A 17,618-nucleotide genomic window follows, 5' to 3' on the forward strand; every position below is an offset into this window, starting at 1 on the left:
AAAGAAAGAAAGAAAGAAAGAAGAAAGAAAAAGAAAGAAAGGAAGGAAGGAAGAGAGAAAGGAAGAAAGAAAGAGAAAGAAAGACAGGAAGAGAGAAAGGAAGGAAGGAAGAGAAAGAAAGAAAGAAAGAGAGAGAGAAAGGAAGGAAGGAAGGAAAGAAGCAGGGCCGGCAGCTCAGGAGCAAAGAGGATCTCATAAAACACAATAGTTTATGATGGTACCAACAGCAATTACTGCCCCCGAGTTGGAGTAAACCGTTCTGACGGCCGAGGTGAGCCTACCCACCCGTGGAAGTTCCGTCTCTGCCCTTTGCCCTGTTTCCTCCGTGCTCCATAGAGTAGAGCCCGCAGCGCCAAGACAGAAAGCCATCAGAGGGACTTCTCGATGTGTAGGCAAGCTCGGTCAAAATCAGAATCCTTTGCAGAGGTATTTGCCGCATCTGTATCATGTGTTCCTCTATCGGCGTAGATCATGAGGGAAGATCCTATAACTTTTATAGAAGCGACTTGTTTGAAAATGGGGAGAAGAGTCGCACGTCAACACCCGAGACAACCCCGCGACGTGTCATTACGGTTGTCTCGGATCCCCCTGGGGATGACATCAGCCTCACGGCTGTGCGGCCTTCCCGCTGGAAGGGCTGGCTGGAGGCTGTTTCCTGCGCGTGAAACAGACAGCACCCGCCTATCTGCCGCGCTGCTTCCCTTTGCATCAGGTTTTCGGCCTTGTGTTTGTCACCCCGTCTTGTCTTTTCCTCACCAGCGGCGCCGTTGTGAAGGCGCGGGACAAGCACCGGCATCCGGAGTGCTTCGTGTGCGCCGACTGTAACCTCAACCTTAAGCAGAAGGGCTACTTCTTCGTGGAGGGGGAGCTGTACTGCGAAACCCACGCAAGGGCTCGCACGAGGCCCCCCCAGGGCTACGACACAGTTACTCTCTATCCCAAAGCTTAAGTAAGCCTTACACAGACCCGAGCACGCACACACTCACGCGCACTTACACACGAAGACATCGGCGGCTTTGGGCAGAAGTATAGCAAACGGTTGGCTCCAAATCTAAAACCAAGGCTTTTAGACGTTTTTCTTACTGTTACTGAAGAACAGGAAGCGGGAGACAAATGCCTGCTATAAATGTACTCGGAAACATACACTTAGCTATGTGTTTTTTCTCTCTCGGGCTAGTAATAACTTAAGGACATTGAAGGCAGTAATTTTTTTATATGTCATACCCCACAATTTATATTTATATTGTGACATCAAGAGATTCGGGGGAGTCTAATTATCTTTCCTTAACAAGCTGATTTTGCAATTGTAGTAAATACCAAATGACGATCTTGTATTCTAACACAACCTGCAATTGTCTGTTACCTGTTTTAACTATTATAGTGCATGTCAGAAAGAAATTCCCTAGATTTCTCTAGTTTCGTATTGAAACAATTATACCACCAGATGCAACATACATAATAAATACATAAAATATTTTTAAAATACCTAATGAAGTGGCATTCAATGAATTCAAATAAAATCAACATTCCAACAAGAGGGTCCAATCATATCTTGAAATGTACACTAACAACTCGGGTATTTTAAGAAAAATGTGGCTTCTTCAGTTTCCTATACTGTTTCTTATAAGCCCACAATTTCTGCTGATAGGAGGGACATTTAAATTTGCTAAAGGTAATTCAGTCCCTTTCCCATAAAAACAGTTTCTTGTGCTTTGAAATGGTCTCTTTCATTTTATAAATGTTTCTTTCAGACGAAATAGTCAGTGACTTCAAGGCTCAGACCTCCCTCAAGGCTGTTTCTTTATGCTCAAAATTTCACCACTGCTGCCGCCTCCTTCCCAAGATGTCATCTCCAAGAGGAGACAGTTTCAGGGCCCTCCTGAGGAAGGGAGGGGGCTGCTAGTCTCCTGGGATCCTACTGCATCCACTGCTAAAATCCATGGTTTCATTTGTGGTCTGTTCTCTCCACATGGTTGGGAGCAGGCAACAAACCCACCTCCAGCATCATCTCCAGAAGTCTCAGCTCTTCCCTGGAGGCGTGGATCCTTGTATCTCAGTGAACTCCATCTAGCCCCTGGCTCTGTCTTGTCACCTTGCCTCTCACTTTGGTGGTCACATAGCAATGCCCCTAACTTGCGTGTCTTACCTACTTCCCATGCTCTCACTGGGGATATATGGGAAACTTCTGAAAATGTCCCCTCCACATAAAACCATGGGAAACTGGCAGGATGTGGAGAGGGGGAGGTAGGGACTGTCTTGGGCCCTTTGTCTCACCCCCTGGTCACAAGTTCATCTCTACCCTATTATCCTACCCTCTACATCTATACCCTACCCTGTGGGTCTGGAGCAGGTAATCTCCTATTGTCCCAAATGGAAAATAGGGCACACGTTGTATTGCTCTGGAATTCCCCCAAACTTAACTAATTATTTCTGACCCTGACCTGTCTAAGGTTTGGATCCAGGGAGAGGAACCACAACACATACCTGGACCCTTAGGCATTTGCAATTGCAACTGGAGCCCCTTGCAGCAAAACAAATTCATTAACAGAGGCATTAAAATAAAATAAATAAGAAACTTAGAGATCAAAGAAATGAATGTATCCAAATAGACTATATTTTTTGTTCAGATGTTATTTTAAAATATTTTGTTCTGGGAAGGACATAAACTTAAAAGCTTGGAAGCTAGGGAGAAAATAAATGGTAACTGACTTAGAAAACTCAAGAAAGCTGAAATCCAAAGCAGCAGTGGAGAAAACTGAAAACCAACCCAATACACCCTCCAGAATCTTGCAAAGGTGTGGAAATTAACAGCACTGGTATTTCTGGACTAGAAGATAAAGGTGGAATGCCTATCAGGAGCAGCAAGTAGAATCTGTTTGAGAAGTATTTAATCCCCAGAGCTGTTTCCTCTCTTACCCCTCATGGCCCTTCCCAGTGGTAGTCTGCTAGGTATTATTGATAGAAGGTTAAGCAACATCTCAACTGGAGTCAGGAAGCACAGCTGAAGATATGTGTACTGTACTAAAAAGAGGTTAAATTAAGAATGAAAGATTCATGATAAAAGTGTACATTATATTGTATATTAATGTACATCGTATATTAGTATATGGTAGAATAATAATGAACGGCTTAAGTTCACATGTTTAATAATGAGTTAAAAAAAATGGTAGTGTAGGGACGCCTGGGTGGCTCAGTCAATTAAGGATCTGCCTTTAGCTCAGATCATGATCTGGGGGTCCTGGGATCGAGCCCCACATCAGGCCCCCTGCTCACTGGGGAGTCTGCTTCTGCCTCTATCCCTCCCTCCCCCCCCGCCCCCACTCATGCATGCTCTCTCTCTCTCTCAAATAAATAAATAAAATCTTTTAAAAATAAGGTAGTGTAGTTTTTTTAAAAAATAGTATAGTTCTAATCTGAAATTTGAGAGAGATATGGCTTAAATCTGGTAATTCAGACCACGTGACCAAGGCTTGTGAAGCATGCCCTGAAGTTGCATGTTTATTATAGTTAATAAAAATTATTCTTTCAACAATTAAATCTAGAAATTTTAACATGTAGAGAATTAATAAATAGAAATGAATGCAATAATATATATATAGAAAACCCTAAAGACTCCACCAAAAAACTACCAAAACTGATAAATGAACGCAGTGAAGTCAAAGGATACAAAATCAACACACATAAACCTGTTGTATTTTTTTTTTTAAGATTTTATTTATTTATTTGACAGAGAGAGACAGCGAGAGAGGGAACACAAGCAGGAGGGAGTGGGAGAGGGAGAAGTAGGCTTCCCACTGAGCAAGGAGCCGGATGCGGGGCTCCATCCCAGGACCCTGGGATGATGACCTGAGCCGAAGGCAGACGCTTAATGACTGAGCCACCCAGGTGCCCCAACCTGTTGCATTTCTATACACCAATAATGAAGCAACAGAAAGAGAAATTCAGGAATCAATCCCATTTACAATTGTACCAAAAATAATAAGATACCTAGGAATAAACCTAACCAAAGAGATAAAAGACCTGTTCTCTGAAACCTATAAAATACTGATGAAAGAAACTGAAGATGACACAAAGAAATGGAAAAACATTCCATGCTCATGGATGAGAAAAACAAATATTGTTAAAATGTCTATACTACTCAAAGCAATCTACACATTTAATGCAATCCTTATTAAAATACCAACAGCATTTTTCACAGAGCTAGAACAGGCAAACCTAAAATTTGTATGGAACCACAAAGGACCCCAAATAGCCAAAGCAATCTTGAAAAAGAAAAGCAAAGCTGGAGGCATCACAATTCCAGTCTTCAAGTTTTATTACAAAGTTGTAATAAAACAGTGTGATACTGGCACATAGATCAATAGAACAGAATAGAAAACTCAGAAATAAACCCACAATTATGCGGTCAATTAATCTTTGACCAAGCAGGAAAGAATATCCCATGGGAAAAAAGACAGTCTCTTCAACAAATGGTGTTGGGAAAACTTGACAGCAACATGCAAAAGAATGAAACTGGACCACTTTCTTACACCATATACAATAATAAACTCAAAATGGATGAAAGACCTAAATGTGAAATCTGAAACCATCAAAATCCTAGAGGAGAACAAAGCAGTAACTTCTTTGACATTAGCCATAGCAACTTCTTACTAGATATGTCTCCTGAGGCAAGGGAAACAAAAGCAAAAATAAATTATTGGGACTACATCAAAATAAAAAGCTTCTGCACAGTGAAGGAAACGATCAACATAAATAAATGGCAACCTACAGAATGGTAGAGGATATTTACAAATGACATATCTGATAAAGGATTAGTATCCAAAATACATAAAGAATTTATAAAACTCAACACCCAAAAAAACAAATAATCCAGTTAAGAAATGGGCAGAAGACATGAACAGACATTTTTCCAAAGAAGACATCCAGATGGCCAACAGACACATGAAAAGATGCTCAACATCACTCATCATCAAGGAAATACAAATCAAAACTACAATGAGATATCACCTCACACCAGTCAGAATGGCTAAAATAAACAGATGTTGGCGAGGATGCAGAGAAAGGGGAACCCACTTACACTGTTGGTGGGAATGCAAGCTGGTGCAGCCACTCTGGAAAACAGTATGGAGGTTCCTCAAAAAGTTAAAAATAGATTTGTATTTCCCTGATGCCAATGTTAATTTTAAAAAAAAGTTAAAAATAGAACTACCCTACAACCCAGCAATTACACTTTGTATAAATAGGTATTTATCCAAAGGATACAAAAATACTGATTTGAAGGGATACATGCCCTCCAAGGTTTATAGCAGAGTTATCAACAATACCCAAATTATGGAAAGAACCCAAATGTCCATAGACTGATGAATGCATAAAGAAGATGTGTGTGTGTGTGTGAGAGAGAGAGAGAGAGAGAGAGATAATGGAATACTATTCAGCCATAAAAAAGAATGAAATCTTGCCATTTGCAATGACATAGATGAACTAGAGAGTATAATGCTAGGCAAAATAAGTCAGTCAGAGAAAGACAAATACCATATGATTTCACACATATGTGGAACTTAAGAAACAAAACAAGCAAAGGGAAAAAATAGAAAGAGAGAAACTAAGAAATAGACTCCTAATTATAGAGAACAATCTGAGGGGAGGGGGTGGGATGGATTAAATAGATGATGGGAATTAAGGAGTGCATTTGCTGTGATGAGCACCAGGCGATGTATGGAAGTGTTGAATCACTATATTGTACACTTGAAACTAATATAACACTATACGTTAACTAACTGAAATTAAAATAAAAACCTAAATAAAAAAAGAAATGAATGCAATATGAAAATTATTTTTAAATATATAAAGTACAAAATAAAAATAGCACTGTTAAAATGAAAAGGAATTAAAACTTTAAAAAAATGAGAGAACATTCTGTCCCTCATAATAGTATTTTGTCTCTTAGTAAGTTCACACCAGATTCTACATAGGAATTGATGCCATGAAAAAGAATGCCAACCAGTTTTGATTTAGCTCACAGAATAACATATTTTCTTAGTAAACAGACTAGTCACTGTGTTTATATTTACAAGCTTATTAAAGCTAACAATGATCAATGAAACTATCCATTAAGATTAAGAACTGGGCTTCTATGAACTTTGGACTCACGATTAACTAAATTACAGGTTTTTTTCAGAGTAAACACAGGATAGAGTTGCTACGCTCTCTACCAATAGGATGAATGATTGAATAAAAAAAACAGTCCTAGTTATCACATGTGCTTGCACCTATGTAAGCAGAGTAAAACATAATGGTTAATGTGACACACAGTTTACCCATCTCTCCATAGGATAATCTCCAGTTTGTCCAACATGGGAACATCCCAAGATAAACAGAATGCAACTCTCGGTCTCTTCTATTAACAACTTGAGTTACAAAAGTTTGTCAAGTTGACCTTTGAACAGATTTTATTTCCATCCTAGAAAACTGCTACTATAAGCATTACTCTTTATTATCATGTCATCAGAACCTGATGTTCTTTTACTATTTATGCTGTGCCATCTGAATCATGAGCGTAAAAAAGGCGATTCAAAAAAAGAATGAGATGTTTGGATAATTCAAGTAAATAAACCATTTACCTCCTCTAAATGACCATTTCAAGACAATCCTCTCAAGTCTATTCATTTTGGAAAGCACTCAATAAATATTTATTTGAAAACCTACCAAGTAAGAGATGTTAAATATGAGGCATAACAATATGGACTTTTGAATACTTTGTGTACATTTACAAATGGACATTTTTAAGCTAATTAGAATGTTTCATGGGCTTAATTTTAAAACAAAGCACCTATAAGAAGTGGTGGCTTATAATTATTTCCTTTTAAATTTTCTAGTAATATTATCAAACATTCATTTCAGAAGAATCAGGTATCAACATTACCTTTTTAATTACCTGAAAACTTTGTCTAAATATGCACAGAATGTCCAACAACATGTTTTCCTTTCTCTAGGAATAAGGCGTGTCAGCATGTTTTAATTTATGAAAACCCAAAGCACAATTCCATTGTCCACTATTCAAATCTAATACAATATCTGCTCTTAAATCCTAATTGCTACCCCTATCATAAGTATCAAGCATAAATGGATTCTAAATTTAGATTATATGAAATGCCAAATATTTGGGGATGAAAATTATTCCACTCATTTATTTATTCAATTTTTCACCTGGTGAAGGAGTATATGCAAGTTATTATTTCTGCACCAAAAGCAAAACTATGTTGTGAGTTTGAGAACGACCTCTCATGAGGCCAAATTCCCATTGTCTCCTTGTCTGAAGTATGGGGTTTGAAAAGCACAGGTATGTGGATTAGCCATCACATGTATATGTGCCAAGGTGTGCACATATCTCTGGTTCACAAAAGCACCGAGGTTATGCAACCAATGTCGCATGGATGAAGAGCCTGCTTTAGGCTCAATCATGCCCATAGGTGAACTGGTTGCTCAGCCTGCCTGTTCATGCATCTGGGCTCCAGCTGCTGCTATCTGAGCTCCCAAAGCTCCCAACCATGACCCTTCCAGAACAGTACTTCATGTTACAAAGCTTTTCATTCCTCAAAGTATGTGACCCCCTTCTTCCTGATGCTAAACTGCTTTCTGGTTTTTGGACACTAACGGAGCTGCCCTGCTGAGGGCCACTTGGTCACAATATAAAAACAGTATGTTTCCTTTGCTATGTGAAGATACTATTAACGTGTACTTCCAACGGAACAAATGGATTTGCAACAAGAAACCCATATTCCTTGCTTGACTTCAGCTATGAGCTGTGACATGAGTCAGAGGTGGTGTCCATGGCCATTGGAACAGAATGAAACTTCTAAACTGAACTAAGAACCTAGCCACATTGGTAGCATGCCCTCACTGAACGGAATGGCCAGCCAGTTAATAGTGATAAAGACAATGTCAAGTGCAGGTCTGGACTGTTTGGGCTGGTAGAAGTCTCAGAGATCATCCAGTCTACCCCCTTGTTCTGAAGATTAAGGAGTTAAAGCCCAGGGGCAGAGCTACAGTTAGAATCCAGATCCTTATTCAGAGCTCTTTCCATAACAACCTCCTTACTTACTACTTAATAAATTCATTACTTAATATTTTTATTATTCCACACTACATTTCCTAACACTTATGGAAGAGATGATTTTTATTATAAAGAGAACAAACGTGGACTTAAAGTTAATACTGATATAAATAAACAAAACTACAGAGAGAAAGAAATATAATAGTGTTTAGAATTCACAGGTTTAGGGGCGCCTGGGTGGCTCAGGTCATGATCCCAGGGTCCTGGGATCGAGCCCCGCATCGGACTCCCTGCTCAGCGGGAAGCCTGCTTCTCCCTCTCCTACTCCCCCTGCTTGTGTTCCCTCTCTCGCTGTGTCTCTCTCTGTCAAATAAATAAATAAAATCTTAAAAAAAAAAAGAATTCATAGGTTTAAAGATTTCCGAAATATATTACTTATTACCTAGGGAATATTAATGAGTTTAAATGGGATTTTTTTCTAATTATGTAGCCTTGTACAAAAATTAAGCTTTCTGATACTTTTCCTCATCTGTAAAATGTTTATTTGGCAAAGTCATAAGGATTAGAAATAATGTATAAATGTGACTGGTATTATGTCATGAATTTTGTAAACACTCAATTAAAAATCTACACACTCAAATAAAATACATAGAGTCAGTAAAGGGACCTTAGTCCTCTTTATAGCTACAAGATTATAACCTACAGTTTTAGTTGTTGTTATCATTCTTTGCCTTTGCTTGAGCAACCAGAATTTTTACTTGGGGTCAACTTTAATTCCGTTGTTAGTCTTCTAAATCTTTAGAGTATGTAAAAACTGCTTTGAACTTACCATTGGGTATAACAGAATATTGTCAGTGAGTCTTTGGTGAAGTCAGGTTGCATGAACTCAAGCTTTTAAAATTATCCTCCTCAAATGAAGAGAAGTTCCAGTGAACTTCATGAATCTGATCCTTCTCAGTGTGAAATGTCAACTCTCCTGGGACTATCAAGAATAGGTATCTAGTTCTTGAATCTTTTGGCTTGATACAATTGTGCTCATTTAATTGGCTCTTGATCTTTGACACCAAAGAATAATTAGAAGTCATAGAAACACCATTTTGAACTTGGGATTAAATACTGAAAAGCATAGATAATAATAGTTTTTAGGTGGGGCGCCTGGGTGACTCAGTTGGTTAAGCCTTTGGCTCAGGGTCCTCGGATGGAGCCCTGCATGGGGCTCCTGCTCAGTGGGGAGCCTGCTTCTCCCTCTGCCTCTCCCCCTGCTCATGCTCTCTCTCTCTCTCTCAAATAAATAAAATCTTTAAAAAAATTTAAATAAAAAATAAACACTTAAAAAAATATAAAAAACTGTTTTTAGGGGTTTACACATTACTTAGTAGGAAATGTGTCAGATATTTTATATGAATTATCTTAATTTGATCCTACAACAACGCTGTAAAGTAGGGATCATCATCCTAATTTTATGGTTGATAAAACTGAGTTCTGGAGAGATTTCATGATTTCTCTATAGCTAACATCTAGGAGATAGTAAAGCTAGTTTCAGTTCAGCTTTGCCAGTGTCCAGAGCTCATTTTTGTAACCACCGAGTTCTAATACCTGGAGTCAGTTATATTGAAATGGAATCTAGGAGATAATTTGTACAAAGCTTACTAAGGGCTTTGTTGTCCCATGAAAGCTTTAAGATTATCCTAAACTAAAAGCTATTAAATCTCTTGTGCAGAAATAATGTAAAGCAGCAGAGACAGGTCATCAAGAGCATGGATTCTAAAACCAGACTACCCAGGTTCAAATTCAATCTATAGGAGACATTTACTATAGGAGAAACTTAGCCTAACCTCTTGGTGTTTCAGTCTCCTCATCTATAAAATGGGAAGAAAAAGAATGCCTACCTCACAGGGCCGCTGGGAAGATTGAATGAGTTCATACATGTAAAGCACTTGCAACAGTGTTTGGTACATAGCAAGAGCCATGTAAGTGCTGGCTATTGCTATTATTTTAGCATTGATCAAGCATTTTCCAGAAAAGGAATTTGTGAATCATCTAAATAAGTAGAAACATTTCTACCCATGATGGGTTTTTTTTAAGAGAGGGAGGGGGAGGGGCAGAGGGAGAGGGACGGAGAAGAATCTTAAGCAGGCTCCTCACCCAGCACAAGCCCTACACAGCGCTCGATCTCACAACCCTGAGATCATGACCCTGAGATCACGACCTGAGCGGAAACCAAGTGTCAGACACTTAACCCACTGAGCCTACCTACCCATGTTGTTTCTTTTGGTCCTAACCATTTCTAATCTTAAGAATCTATTTAACAGATTAGTGACAAATACATATTTATATTAATAGTGTTCTTTTTCTTTAAGATTTTATTTATTTGTCAGAGCGAGAGAGAGAGAGCACAAGCAGGGGGAGCGGCAGGCAGAGGGAGAAGCAGGCTCCCCGCTGAGCAGGGAGCCTGATGTGGGACCCGATCCCAGGACCCTGGGATCATGATCTGAGCTGAAGGCAAACACTTAACTGACTGAGCCACCCAGGGGTCCCTTAATAGTGTCCTTTTAAAAAATAATAGCTTTATTGAGATATAATTTACATAGCACATAATTCATCCCTTTGAAATTTCTTAGTATATTCAGTGGTTCTTAGTACATTCACAGAGTTGAGTGAGCTCAATTAGACTCTCCAAACTAACAGAGGATACAGAGACCACTACCTCTGAAGCAAGCTTCACAAACAGAGTGCTAATCTGCCCCAAGTGCCTTGTTCCAGAGAAAGAGCATTCATTCCCTACTGCTGGCCTCTGTCAGAGGGAAGAAAGCTCTATATCATCCCTACAAAATGGCCAAACTTTCACATGTTCAAAGACGCTGTTGGTCCTCTGTCTTCTTCTTGGTCCAAATTATGCCCATTACTTTATTCCTCACTCTTCCCAACTTATTTTTCCCATTCTGTCTCTCTCTGTCACTGTTCCCAGCCTGCAAGCGTGCTCAAGTACTATACACCATGCTAAAAATATCTCTTTCCCTAACAACTATTCCTTCTCAAGCTACCTTGAGATGTAGTGACCTACATCTATCCCTTTAGCACACCAAACTTCCCAGAGTTAAACCAACCCTACTTTCTCAGTATCCCCACCTTACCACTATTAATAAGTCCTCTTAAAATTGCCATCAACTTCCTAAGAGCCAAAGCTAGTAGCCATCCTTAGTGAGTTGTGGGCTTCATTCTATACAGATGAAATCAGGTTAAAAGCAACGCTAAAAGAAACTTAGAGAAGGCAGAGTGGAGGTGTTTGCATTTGGAGCAAGCCTTTGAGCTGTCAAAGGCCCGCTGCGCATGGTAGACTTCCGAAGTCACCAGCACATAGGTCCCCCTCTCTGACCATAGCCCTTGCCTTAGGAAAATTACCCAAATTTGTTATATCCTAGGAGAAGTTTGATCACTTTTTCACCCTACTGTAGATCTCAGCTATGACTGATAGCCTTGTGATCTCAGGCTTAAAAAAAAAAAAAAAAAGATCTTCTGAGGCTAAAAAAACCAAGAAGTATTTTAGTCTGGTAATAGATTGCTAAGAAAAGATTTGGCTAGCTTGTGTTTGTGCAGTGCTCTTGAATTTGTTCCAGATTCTTGAATCTGCAGCTGTTAGTCAACAGGTGAAAGTAGATTCTCTAGGAGGAGATGCCTTTAGAAGATTTTGAAATACTGTGACTCACAGATTTTTTTCATTGCCAGCACAGATTCTAATTCTGTCCTTTAGTAATGAATTTCACAATCAAAAAAAAAAATCAGACATTTTCAGGGAAGTTGTTGAATCGACTGACACGTGTGACCAGAGAAAGCATATCTCCTGACAGAAGATGCTTCACTGTCTATTTGATAGAAGGCGAAATGAAATAGAAACCATCTCACCCCACTGATCTATTTATATAGATTATAGAGAACGTACGGGTGAACTATGATACCATAGCAGGAAATAGGAACTTTTAGCTCTAGCTTGAATTATATTTATACTCCCTCTATACTTTTATAAAATTTATATGAAATTTTTACAGTTACAGAGTTTTTAAAAAGTTCTTAAACCTTTCCATGTTTCAGTTTTCCCCTATACCGATCTGGAAAATAATTTTCTCCATAAAGTTCCACAATTCTCAATACCATTAAGTATAAGTAAGAATATTTCACCAAAAGCTTAATTGTTGGGGAGATAAATATATTAGGGAGGGAGGAAATTTAACATCCCTCAGAGTAAGTGCTCGGATTATAAACTTTGTTTACCCCTTTTAAATGGGATAATGAGCCATTCAGCGTCGCAGGAGCAGGAACAGGGAGGGGTAGGCTCCAGCAAGCATAATGTATAATTTGCCAGATTTTTCCATATATCAATGACCCTTCATTTCTATGTATTGAAAATCTGAATGTTGTAGAAGACACTGAGTGCTCAACAGTAGCCAAAGAGCCCACAAGAATCTTACAGGATCAGGTCATCCTGGTCTCACTCAGGAGGATGAGGTTTTCCCCATTTTGGAAGTCTAAAGGAAATTTCATTATACTATCCCTTTTATCTAATTCTAGTCTATGTTCTGGGTAAGGAGATAATCATCTTACTTGACTTTAGCAACTTGGCAATGAAGAACTTTAGGGTCAAGATGGTAGGATGAGAGCACATATAAGAAAAATACATTTTAAAATATATTAAAGTATATAGTTTTGTGGGGAATTATGTTATTTACAATAAATGGTGGGTCAATCAGATAGCCACAATTTTTAAAATGGATATTGACACCTACCTCACACTCTGTAAAAAGATCAATTCCAGATGAATTAGCAAATCTAAATATGAAAGGTAAAACAATCCAGCTTTTAGGGAAAAAAAAAAATGGATGAATCATGTCACAGCCTTGCAAAAGCAGACACAGGGTGTCCATTCCCAAAGAGGGACAGGGGAGCACCCATGTGGGGGCAAGCACTAGCACAGTAAGCAGTCAGAGCCTGAGCCAGGTAAGGAGGGTGGCTCTGCGTGGGACTGGCTGGTGCACAGTGTCAAAGCTCATGGGAATGTGGAAGTCTTCTACACAGACAGGAGGCCCAGCATCAGGTGACAGAGCCCAAGAAAGGTGAAGAGGGAATCTAAGTGGAGAACAGACCCAATACAGGGTTCAGAGTCAATGGCAAAGTAGGAGGGAAGAGGCAGTGGAGGGTATTGGAACCTAAGTTGATGACAAGGGCATCCACATGGGGACTTGGTGAGAGACTGGCATTGAGAGAATGGATATTTGCTCATATAAATAAATATATAAAAGATAATGGGAGTCAACTTTCTCGCTGTTGGTAAGGGAAATTACAAATATGGAAAGAGAGAAAACTAGAAAGAGCACTGTGATGTTGGACAGGAATTGGAGGTATCATGAACTCATAGTTCTCAATATGTAGAAATAGAGAACAAAATATGGATGTGAATGTCCATGTGTTTGCATGTATATATGGATATAGATGTCTATATGTATGTATATATGCATATCTAGACATTCTCCAGCTCTATCCACTAAGATGGTCTGGGAGCAGCTACACCGAGATAGCAACACTCAAACCTAACACTCACATCCTGGTTTCTAAATACCATTCTCTTCTAAAACAAACCAAGGCTCCTTGGAGAAAGGCTGATTTCAAGGCTAGGGCAGGGAAAGTATGGGATGAGACTGGAATATCTGGTTGTCCAGGCAAAAAAATGAAGAAATGCTCCAGGAATAAAGGAGACATGTCAAAAGTACACAGAAGCCAGCTAAAGAAACTCTCACTGACCCTCTAGGAAAATTTAAGCAACAATATTGATCATGTTAGCCACAGAATATAATCCATTGTAACCCACTGAATAAAATAGGAAACTCTGAGTCCATGAGACTCTGATTAAAGATACACGTCATGACAACTACATGTAGTGCGAGAGTTTGAACTGGACACTTTTGTCTAAAGGACAATATTGGGAGAATCAGTGAAACTTGAGTGGGGTCTGAAGATTAGATAGTAGTAATGTATCAGTGCTAATTTCTGGATTTTGATGGCTGTATTGTGCTCATAATGAAAAATGTCCTGGGGCGCCTGGGTGGCTCCATTGTTAAGTGTCTGCCTTCGGCTCAGGTCATGATCCCAGGGTCCTGGGATGGAGCCCCGCGTCAGGCTTCTGCTCAGTGGGAAGCCTGCTTCTCCCTCTCCCACTCCCCCGCTTCTTGTGCTCTCTCTCTCACTGTCTCTATCTCTGTCAAATAAATAAAATCTTGAAAGAAAGAAAGAAAGAAAGAAAGAAAGAAAGAAAGAAAGAAAGGAAGGAAGGAAGGAAGGAAGGAAGGAAGGAAGGAAGGAAGGAAGGAAGGAAGGAAGGAAGGAAGAAAGAAAGAAAGATAGACAGAAAGAAAGAAAGAAAGAAAGAGAAAGGAAGAAAGAAAGAAAAAGAAAGAAAGAAAGAAAGAAAAACGCCCTTATAAGATACATATCAAAGCATTCAGGACTGATGAGACCCCATGTCAGCAACTCCCTCTTAATGGTTCAAGAAAAAATGAAACATGTAGCTCCAACTTCACTATAAGTTGGTGATGATTTCAAAAATTAAAAAAAAAAAAGGGACCGGGGCGCCTGGGTGGTTCAGTCAGTTATGCATCTGCCTTTGGCTCCGGTCATGATCCTGGGGTCCTGGGATCGAGCCCCTGGGATCGAGCTCAAGGGAGCCTGCTTCTCCCTCTCTCTCTGCCCCCCACCACTCATTCTCTCTCTCTCTCTCTCTCTCATTTCTCTCAAAAATAAATATCTTTTTAAAAATTAAAATAATAAGTAAATGAAAAGGAAACCAAAAAGTCAAAAACAAAGAACTGAAAGATATTTCAAGCCCATTTTTACAACTCAATTAAAGACCTATTTTTTAATACAGAGAGACCTTAAAAAACATGTAATTTTGAGTAAAAAGAGCAAGCTGCAGAATAAAACAAAATTATGATACCATTTATGAAAAATTTTAAAATAAACGAGAGCAACCATCTATATTACTCATGAATACACATGTAATTACTATAAAAATATGAGAATGGACTGTGAGGCTATACCCTAAATTCATTATAGTGGTTTCTTATGGGAGGACATGGGGAAGGAGGAACAGGATAGGAGGTGGTAGGGAGTTCACTTCTATGTAATGTTTTAATTTTTCCAAATAAATATAAGCCAAATATGTTGATAGAGTTATAACTGTTAATTCTGGTAGATGGAAGCAAATGGTTAGTTACATCATTCTTTGCACTTTCCATTATTATTAAATTTATCAAAAAATAATTTAATAATAAAACATAATGAGGACTTTACATTTTACAGGTCATCTAAATGTGCATTTACTTAGAAGCTTGTGAAATTTTTAGAAGTTCGGCAAATTCATCAACCAAGTTGATATACAATACAAATTAGACAACACAGTTTCCCTGCTTTTTAAAATATAAACTTTTTCTGATATTTGAGCTAGAATCATTGAATCTTTTTCAATTGAAGTATCAAATCTTTTTAAATAAGGGAAAGATATCGGGCGCCTGGGTGGCTCAGTCGTTAAGCGTCTGCCTTCGGCTCAGGTCATGATCCCAGGGTCCTGGGATCGAGTCCCACATCGGGCTTCCTGCTCGGCAGGAAGCCTGCTTCTCCCTCTCCCACTCACCCTGCTTGTGTTCCTGCTCTCGCTATCTCTCTCTCTGTCAAATAAATAAATAAAATCTTTTAAAAAAATAAATAAATAAAAATAAGGGAAAGATATCAACACTGTTCATGCAATCTCACCTTAGACTCTGAGGTCTAGAGCTGCCGTTCACGGTCGGCCCCCTATGTGGCTACTCTGCCTACTGTGACACAGGATCCCAGTGATCCTCAGAACAGTCTTGCTGGTGCCCTGTTGTACAGGTAAGTAAACCCAGGCTCAAACAGAACAAGTCGTTGAATCACTGCTAAATTCAGAATGGAGTTTCAAGTACAGGTTGTGATAGGTGACAATGGTTTTAAGTGATCCTGAGTATTCAGATAAGATTTCCTCAACATACATTCACAAATGTCGTGAATGCCCCCAAAGAAATATGTCCACCAAACACCCTGATTTTTTAGGGACATGTTCTCTTATTACAACTTTCAGATTCTCTCTCATCAGAGAAGAGGGTCTCCGTGTGTAACTGTTGGTGGGAGAACCTACACAAGGGGCCTCTTCTTAGGGGATGCCACTCAAATCATAGACATCTTTCTCATTTAAAACATTTTTCTTAATGTATTAATTTTTATAACTTTGTAGGCTCCAAAGATGGGCTTTTTTGTGTTAATTACATGAAGTTTTCTGACAATTTATTTTTTCTTCTGAGAATATAGACATGACTTAGTTTACAAAAGAAAAATGTTTGAAATCCAAAGGCCTTGTTGAACTAACTTCTCAAATAAACTGTCCTTCTAAATAAAGAACTGCCTTTCTGACAGTTCTGACAATCCTTCTGCCGGGAAGTATCTAAGTATGTCTCTACTGAGATTAGGGCACTGGCTAAATTTGAGTTTGACATTGTAACTTACCATCTGCTTTTTATATTCTATACTAAATGGTGTGGCAAAATCCTCCCATTTAAATCCCCAAGAAATTTCTGTATAATAACCAATATTCACTTGCCATCATAATCTACATATATTACATAGACAAATTAAAGTTATTAGAGAACATTACATTATATTAACATATTATTAGATATTAATATGTTACATAAAATATAGTATTTGTTATGGAAATTTCATTAGTATAGAAATTAACGTATTAAAGTGGTATTTTATCTATACCCTCACTTCAATATACTGTAAATTATTTGGAGTAGTAATTTAACAGACACTGCTAAAAACTTGTAGCTCTTGGGGGTGGGGAGTTAGCTTTGTCACTATAGGACATCAATGGAGAACATAAATTCTCAAAAACACAATTTATTGAAATTGTCTACAATGCCACAAGAAAGACTATCAAATCTTCTAGAGACCATCTCTATAGGAAACAAGAAAGGATAGCAAGTAAACATTGAGACTATCATAATGGGTTTCATTTCCGTGAAAGCAAAACATATAATTATTATAAAATAAATTATTGTATCATGACTTTAAATTCCTTATTGTGACTTACAATTTGAAATTTCAATTATTTTATATTCTCTCTGTAATGGTTGCTATTGCAAAAAAAAAGTAATATATATTCATTAAAACTTTTACTTAAAAAGCGCCATTTTCTGTTCTGCACTAAGTATTGCTTGCAGCCACGCCAAGCAGTCCTTCGTTGAACGAGTTCCAGATTCCAACACAACATCCATCTTTTGCAAGTGGTTTGCCCAGGTGCACAGGAAATTAGTATGCTTTGACATATGGAGATCAGTGAGTCTGTGACAGCTTTAATGTGTACATTTTCATACATTTCATTATTATGATAAGATCATTATTGGAAATGGGGGTCTTCTTTTAACCACAGCAAGCAAAAGTCCTTTCACACTATTGATTTTGGATCGTTCAAATCCCCAAACACTAAAACTTCTCCGGCGGA

The 17,618-nt window shown here is 38.5% G+C and overlaps 1 protein-coding gene and 1 long non-coding RNA gene across 3 annotated transcripts in view; one reads left to right on the top strand and one right to left on the bottom strand.

The window, feature by feature from the left end:
- The window catches only part of PDLIM3 (PDZ and LIM domain 3), a 31,963-nt gene extending 30,245 nt beyond the window's left edge, over positions 1-1,718 (top strand). For both annotated transcript variants that reach the window (XM_036070597.2, XM_036070598.2), the window contains one exon: positions 760-1,718. In XM_036070597.2, coding sequence (XP_035926490.1) covers positions 760-949 — 190 coding nt within the window. In that variant the 3' untranslated portion in view covers positions 950-1,718. The remainder of the gene's footprint in view (positions 1-759) is intronic.
- LOC144381424 (uncharacterized) overlaps positions 1-17,618 on the bottom strand; it is a 131,268-nt gene that overhangs the window by 94,760 nt on the left and 18,890 nt on the right. The gene's annotated exons all lie outside the window — the stretch shown is intronic.

Source organism: Halichoerus grypus, chromosome 3 (genome assembly GCF_964656455.1).
Source record: "Halichoerus grypus chromosome 3, mHalGry1.hap1.1, whole genome shotgun sequence".
Taxonomy (NCBI): Eukaryota; Metazoa; Chordata; class Mammalia; order Carnivora; family Phocidae; genus Halichoerus; species Halichoerus grypus.